This window comes from Schistocerca cancellata, chromosome 8 (assembly GCF_023864275.1).
Source record: "Schistocerca cancellata isolate TAMUIC-IGC-003103 chromosome 8, iqSchCanc2.1, whole genome shotgun sequence".
In the NCBI taxonomy this organism is placed as follows: Eukaryota; Metazoa; Arthropoda; class Insecta; order Orthoptera; family Acrididae; genus Schistocerca; species Schistocerca cancellata.
In genome coordinates, this window is record NC_064633.1 from 297813211 (window position 1) to 297821602 (window position 8392).

General features: G+C 44.4%; 1 protein-coding gene across 1 annotated transcript; it reads left to right on the plus strand.

Annotated features, from left to right (window-relative positions):
* The first annotated feature begins 235 nt into the window (after nucleotides 1-235).
* On the plus strand, nucleotides 236-8139 carry LOC126094643 (cuticle protein 19.8-like). Its single transcript, XM_049909138.1, has 2 exons — nucleotides 236-264; nucleotides 7835-8139. The coding sequence occupies exons 1-2, from the start codon at nucleotides 253-255 to the stop codon at nucleotides 8066-8068; spliced, it is 246 nt and encodes an 81-aa protein (XP_049765095.1). The 5' UTR covers nucleotides 236-252; the 3' UTR covers nucleotides 8069-8139.
* Nucleotides 8140-8392: the final 253 nt, after the last annotated feature.

The window sequence follows — 8392 nt, forward strand, 5'->3', positions numbered from 1 at the left end:
GTCATAATTAGCTCAACTATTTAACATTACTGTTCGTCACACACATGAAATATTAGAAATCAATCCTATGAATCTATTTTGGCGAGTTCTTTCATTGGCCCCCCGTCACTTGGCCAAGACACGCTGCCTTCGACTCGGCCATTCAGCGTCACAAGACGTGACTTGGATGCGTGCCGGGCCTACACGAGCGGTATATAAGCGCAAGACAACGGTCTGTAGCCACAGGTTACCAGTAGCCAACAAGACAGCAACATGTACAAGCAGGTGAGTGGCGACGCCGTTCGCTTGCCATGGAGGTCGTACGAACAGCGTATCCGTGGTGTCTTTTACCAACGCGTATCTCAGGACTCTGAAATTGAAGCCGGTAGGGAAACGCGTTTGATATGTATTCTACAGGGTATGGGCTCTCGAATGTACGGGCTTCTCAGTTAAAAGGGGATGTGTTTAATATTTTTAGTCTATGTTCCAGTTTATACAAATCGCCAGGTTCTGATGGGATTCCAATAATTTTACAGAAAGTAAGTACTCTACTGCATTGGCTCCTTACTCAAATTGCATTTATCGCTAATCTCTTGCCCAACGTAAGGTCCCGAGTGACTGGAAAAAGGCGCAGGTGACGCCTGTATATAAGAAGGGTAGAAGGACGGATCCTCAAAATTACAGACCAATATCCTTAACATCAGTTTGTTGCAGGATCCTCGAACATATTCTCAGTTCGAATATAATGAGTTTCCTTGAGACAGAGAAGTTGCTGTCCATGCATCAGGACGGCTTTAGAAAGCACGGCTGCTGCGAAACGCAACTGACCCTTTTTTCACATGATATCTTGCGAACCATGGATGAAAGGTATTAGACGGATACCATATTCCTTGACTTCCGGAAAGCGTTTGACTCGGTGTCCCACTGCAGACTCCTAACTAAGGTACGAGCATATGGGATTGGTTCCCAAATACGTGAGTGGCTCGAAGACTTCTTAAGTAATAGAACCCAGTACGTTGCCCTCGTTGGAGAGTGTTAACGGGGATGAGGGTACCATCTGGGGTGCCCCAGGGAAGTGTGGTAGTTCCGCAGTTGTTTTATATCTACATAAATCATCTTTTGGATAGGGTAGACAGCAGTGTGCGGCTGTTAGCTGATGATGCTGTAGTGTACGGGAAGGTGTCGTCGTTGAGTGACTGTAGATGGATACAAGATGACTTGGACAGGATTTGTGATTGGCATAAAGAATGGCAGCTAACTTTAAATATAGATAGATGTAAATTAATGCAGATGAATAGGAAAAAGAATCCCGTAATGTTTGAATACTCCATTAGTTGTGTAGCGCTTGACACACTCACGTCGATTAAACATTTGGGCGTAACATTGCAGAGCGATATTGAGTGGGACAAGCATGTAATGGCAGTTGTGGGGAAGGCGGATAGTCGTCTTCGGTTCATTCGTAGAATTTTGGGTAGATGTGGTTCATCTGTACAGGAGACCGCTTATAAAACACTAATACGACCTATTTTTGAGTACTGCCCGAGCGTTTGGGATCCCCATCAGGTCGGATTGAGGGAGGACATAGAATCAATTCAGAGGTGGGCTGCTAGATTTGTTGCTGATAGGTTTGATCATGTCGCGAGTGTTACGGAAATGCTTCAGGAACTCAGGTGGGAGTCTCTGGAGGAAAGGAGGCGTTCTTTTCGTGAATCGATACTGAGGAAATTTAGAGAACCAGGATTTGAAGCTGACTGCAGTACAATTTTATAGCCGACTACTTATATGTCACTGAAAGACCACAAAGATAAGATAAGAGAGATCAGGGCTCGTACAGAGGCATATAGGCAGTCATTTTTCCGTCGTTCTGTTTGGGAGTGGAACAAGGAGAGAAGATGCTAGTTGTGGTATTAACTGAGCCACGCACCGTATGGTGGATTGCGGAGTATGTATGTAGATGTAGATGTAGAAGTCAGATGTCCACTAGAAGACAAAAAAAACCGCTTTACGAAGAAATAATCCGACTGGGGCGGAAATTTGTAGATGTGATGTACGTTTACAAAGTTCAATTTAAAAATAAATGGACGATCAATTCGTGAGGAACAGCTTTAGAAACTTTGTAAGTCAACAACGTGTTGATCCACGTCTGTCCGTTATGGAGGCAGCTATTCAGCTTGCACTGATTGATAGAGTTGGATCTCTTGAAGCATAAAGTGCCAGAATCTGTACAATTTGCGCATTAGATCATCAGAATCCCGAGATGGTTAGAGGACCCTGCCCATAAGGCTCCAAATTTCTCAATTTGTGAGAGATCCGGCAAACTTGCTGACCAACGTAGGGTTTTCCAAGCACGCAGAAAAGTTATTGAAACGCTAGCGGTGTGCGGACGGGCATGATCTTACTGAAATGTAAGCTCGCGGTGGATTGGTATGAAGGACAAAAAAACGAGACGCAGATTATCTTCCTCCTCCCAATCAGCTGTAAGGATGCAGGGGTCCGACTATGAAATAAATAGTACCACAAACCATGTCCTGGTTGTTGTGCCGTATGGCGGGTGGCAGTCAGGTTGGCACGCCCGGCTGTCCGAGTAGTCTCCAGGCACGTTTCTCTGTTCATCGACGCACAGTTAGTAGCAAAGTTTTTCACTGAAGACAATTCTACTACAGCCAATGACATTTCAGGCGAAAGACGGACCACTGTGAACTCGGTCTCCGACTCTAGTGACGTCATTGTCTACTGGAGACTAGGTCGTAATCTCACTTTCCTCCACCTCCCGCCTTCGTTGCCCTAAACGCGATGCTGAGGTTAACAGCTTCAAATGGCAGGTTGTTTATAGCGATGCAGTTACACTCCTCATGACCATAGCGGCCGGGAACAAATTCATAAACTCAATACAGTATCCCACCGAATGGGGTAAGTTATTATTCAGAAATTACGTCCCCTTGTCTGACGTGATCCATGTCACGCAAAAGCACGTTAATATAATTTTCCTGCATCATGTTTTTGAGATGAGTGATAAACCACTGTGATCACACATGTAGAGAGTGATTTTTCTATTTTCCGTGCTGTAGTATCGGTGGTGTTTTGTGACTCGTCCAAGGTAGTTCCACGGTGTTATCATCAGCCTGTCAATCAAACCGAGCGAGGAGGCGCAGTGGTTAGACACTGGACTCGCATTCGGGAGGACGACGGTTCAATCCCGCGTTCGGCCATCCTGATTTAGGTTTTCCGTGCTTTCCCTAAATCGCTGCAGGCAAATGTCGGGATGGTTCCTTTCAAAGGGCACGGCCGACTTCCTTCCCCATCCTTCCCTAATCCGATGAGACCGATGACCTCGCTGTCTGGTCTCCTTCCCCAAAACAACCAACCAACCAACCAACCTGTCAATCAAACTAAATAAAATGTATATCCTGTAATATTATAAGGTTTAGCGTGCATAATTTATCACTTAAAGTTGAAATATCTTATTATATTCCAAATCCAGATACGTACACTACTGTACCTCCACGAAAAAGTTTTAGATATTGTGGTATAATTTCTAGGAGTTGTAAACGAATTAATTTGTACGAAATTTGGGTGTGTGCGAAATTCAGTACACAGAGCCGCCAACTTAAATACGCATGACGTCTCCAGTCTGGCTGGAAATGTATCTGAAATGGTTCTGGATGACAGGTACTAATATATCATTTCGTCCAGGTGCAACCGTATGTCAGCGCCCATCACTCATAGTGTTTAGCGAGTTTCCTTTGTGTTAGTGGTCTGAAAAATTTGCTAGCCGTGGCTACAATCGAAAAATCTCCTGTTGTCTGAACAGTACTGAACACATGCTGTCTTTCGTTATCTTGTTGAAAGATAACTTAAGGGATGGCTTCAGTGCAGGGCACAGTCACCGTGACGGCTGCTACACAGATCACCAGCTATTCGAAACAGGGGTTGTCGAGTTGTTAGCCCAATGGCACCCCAACTACCACGCCTTGTGCTAGGAACGTTTGACGATGATGAATGCTTCATCTCAATGATCGTGATTCTCTGACCCTCCACACACGGATGTGTCCATTATGATACTGTGCGCAGAAACGGAAGTCATCTGAGAGACCGAGTGCTGCCACTTCCTCGCCCAGTATTGTCGACGGACAGGCGACTCACTGCGCTCCTTTCCCTGGTGACACTTCCTGGGAAGGCACAACTATTTTCGCAGTGCTGACATTACCTGGTGCAGAGTCATTGCGACGCATCTCGCACGGATATTGTCTAGGTGCACACAGTAACATTTTCAGACTCACCGAAAGTGACATGACTGTATGATACCTTACGGTTGATCAAATACCTCATCCCTTGCAGTGTTAGCCGCTAACAGTTTATTGTCTGTAGAGAGAACTATACGGAGAAAAGTTCGGTGAATCGTCAAGTACGTGGAATCAGTATTTTCAGCTAGTGATTGATTTCACAAGCGAAGAAGGTATTGTACCGCACAGTAGAGCGGAAGCTCGGACTAACAACATAGCTGAATGAATCTACCTTATCATGGAAGTTTTCAGGATGTTGTGCCGTGTTATACTGTATATTTGTATCAGAGATGAATTGATGATTTGACCATGGCTACAATGGCCTTCTTCAGCCACAACCCTACGCAATTATATAGGATGTTCCATACTATGCTTATTGTAAGTAATCACGGCCCTAAACGAGACGAAAACAGATACTCGAGAGATATGCCACTCATAATTTTTACGTACATGGCCCTTATCGAAATGGACATACGGCGGCTGGTCATAAACTTTTAGAAATTAGGAGTCCGAATAGCCGTTCATTTTACAAAATACACTAATTATTTGACAAGTGTTAGTGGAATCCCCAGGCCCCAATGCAAACTCAACTGTGACAACAAACCACCGGTGCATTGGGAGAGGTACGGTGTATATTCATTGGTATCATGGATTTCTATTTACACGATGTGTGCTCTCCAGTCATCTAACAATAACTGTCGCAGTTTTTTTTTGGATAGCTACAGTGCACACATGCTCTAAACATAAATCCATGATATATGAAGACAGTAACTCTTCTCGAAAGAACAGATGCTGTTGATGACCGTGCAGCTTTTCCCTGGAATAAACGATGACTAACTGAAACCCTCAGCTGCCGGCAGGTGTTCTTGATATACCTCGATGTGGACAGTTGAAAATAGGTACATTACATATGTAGACTTGTGGACAGTTGGGAATGTGAGCCTCGTGGGAAGCGTGCAAGGGATATGTCCCAGCAGTCACGCTATTCGTCTGTGTCCTCGGTGGCTCAGATGGATAGAGCGTCTGCCATGTCAGCAGGAGATCCCGGGTTCGAGTCCCAGTCGAGGCACACATTTTCAACTGTCCACATCGAGGTATATCAACAACTCCTGCCGGCAGCTGAGGGTTTCAGTTAGTCATCATTTATTGCAGGGAAAAGCTGCACGGTCATCAACAGCATTTCTTCTTTCGAGAACAGTTACTGTCATCATATATATATAGTTAAAGGCCAACCAGCCATTGACCTTCGTCTGTGCGAATGTGCACAGGTTGCCCAAACTCTTACGGGAATCGCCAAAGTGTGCGCGAGTAATGAGAGGTTGGGCAAATATCTGTAAGCTCCAATACATATGTAGACTTGTGGACATTTGGGATTGTGAGTTTCGCGGGAAGCGTGCAAGGGATAAGTCAATGCAGTCGTGCTATTCGTCTGTATCCTCGGTGGCTCAGATGGATCGTGTTTGGCCAGAGGGTTAGCTGCCCTCTGTAATAAAAACACTGAGTTAATCGATCAACAACGAACTTAAGCGGATGTCTTACGACGTCCGCCCCGAGCAGATGCAATGAACAAGAGCGAACAAATTGAGATAAAAAAAAAAGATGGATAGAGCGTCTGCCATGTAAGCAGGAGATCCAGGGTTCGAGTCCCGGTCGGGGCACACATTTTCAACTGTCCACATCGAGGTATATCAACAACACCTGCCGGCAGCGGAGGCTTTCAGTTGGTCATCATTTATAAATCCACGAGACCAGTTAATATACAAGATATCTGTGATAGTGCATTCCGTTTGCAAAGGGCCCAGCAGATGCCAATAATATAGCGTCGAAACTCATCGAGTAATTAACATATTTTAGAGGTAGAAAAGCTGTTACTCCCTATTTCTACGAGTGCCAGTTACATGTCGGGGCAAATGCGAAAACTTGGAAAGAGAGTCGTTTACAGCACGTTCTTGAATTTTCAGCAGTAGATAAGATATTACGAGATTGTGTAGAATAACGCGTTGTAAATCAAAATCTGCAAAAAATTGATTTTAATGGCCAATGTTTTATTTCATATTTCCTGAAAAAGATATACAGAGAATTTGTTTATGGAACTCTGTTATGTGAATATTTTAGGGGCTCTACCGTACATTCTTAGGTTACTTGCTCTCCGACTGGCTACATAATACGTACTGATAGCCTAGGCCGCAGCTGTTAGTTGCTAGAATTAATCACAAGTAATTATGCACAGTAGACTGGTTTTAAGAGGAATCAGGATAAATGCGGGTCGCTGCGCTGTAATTTATTATAATTTAGAACCACAAATAATGGCCACAGCTATGAACATTACGAACGAAGTGAATGTGTGTAATTTTAACGCACTCATTTTCTTTTTCGTCATACATTCGGCAAAAAAAAAACACTTGTTTGCAATTATTCGGAATATTCCATAGTATTTCTCTCTTTTTTATTTTCAGTTGCGAATCATCCGTATGGACGTCAGATACACGCACATAGCCATTGCAATCATCCACTTTTTTTTTTTAGTGAAAATCACAGCTCGTCAATTTGTTCGCAGGGCAAATATCTCAATTTACTGATATTAAAAGCTTCCAATTTATTAATTTTCTGTCACACGTACATTTAAGATTCTGCTACTTTTCTTCTGCTTTTAAAATTTCTTTCGTTACACAATGTATCGTTTTGAGATTATTCACGTTTAAACAAAATTTATATTTCTTTAGGTTATTCTTTAGTAACTCCTCTTATTCAACCGGCGTCTTCGATAATGTCACTAAAAAATACATTGAATGACAAAGACACGATGCACCATATATTAATTATCCGAACGGAACTGAAATATCTAGATGTGATTTACAAGTAAAGTCAAACAAATGATTACGATTCCAGGATAAATTGATAATTTGTACAAGAGACAGAGCTTAAAAAACCGATCGAGTCTATTAGGCGTTTCTGCAACTCTGGCCCTTACGCAGGCAGTATTCGGCTTGCAATCGATTGATACGTAGTTGGATGTACTCCTGAGTGGCATCCTTGCAAATTCTGTCCCACCAGGGTGTTAGATTGTCAAAGTTCCGAGATGGTTGGTAGGCCCTGCCCATAATGCTCCTAAATCTCTCGACTCGAGGGAGATCTGGCGAACTTTCTGGCCAAGGAAAGGTTTGGCATCCACAAAGACAAGCTGCAGCGACTCCCCTCTTGTGCGCGTGGGCATTACCTCGCTGTAATGTAAGCCCGGGATAGTTGGCCGTAAGGATCAACAAAGCACGACGTTTAATATCTTTGACATACGGTTCTTCTGTGAGGGTTCCGTGGATGCCAGCCAAAGAGTTCCTGCCGTGAAAAGAGATGACACCCAGACCATCTCTCCTGGTAGGCGGGCGGTATGGTATCCCACCCCTATCAGGGCTTCTCCAGACACATCAGTTCAAAGCGGAACCCATCACTAATTTTATTCCAGTCAATGAGATTCCAAGCCGAATTAATAATCGTTTTATTGAATACTTCTACCCGATTGAAGACGTAATGAGTTCGACTACCCATTACTGAAGATTGTGTGCTGTTAATCGCAGGTGATTGTCGTCCTGGCCGTGGTGGCTGCCTGCCTGGCCGCCCCCGGACCCAAGCCGGCCCCCGGCCTGCTGGCCAGCTACGTGGCCGCCGCCCCCGTTGCCTACACCGCCCACGCAGTCGCCGCCCCCGTCGCCTACACCGCTGCCGCAGCTCCCGTGGCCTACGCCGCCCCATACTCTGCTGCCTACGTCGCCCCATACACTGCTGCCTACAGGGCCGCCATCTTAGGATGAACGACAGTCCGATCGGACTCCTCCAACTTTGTTGATTTAATCACCGTGAATAAATCTTCTTTCATGAGATACGTTAATTTTTTTATTTTTTTAACCTTTCTCTAGACCTCTTAATTTGGATATCTCATTCCTGGTCGATTTACTCAGCTTTATACTGACAAACTCTTGCCTAATTCTTTCCACGGCTACATCCTTGTACACTAATCTGATCCCTAAACGATATACTCAGCTCCATACTGCCAGAACCGTACTTAGTTCTTTTCACGGCTACACTGATGAAAGGTGCGCCACAATCCAACCCAAACGTGCAGGACTCCAAATATA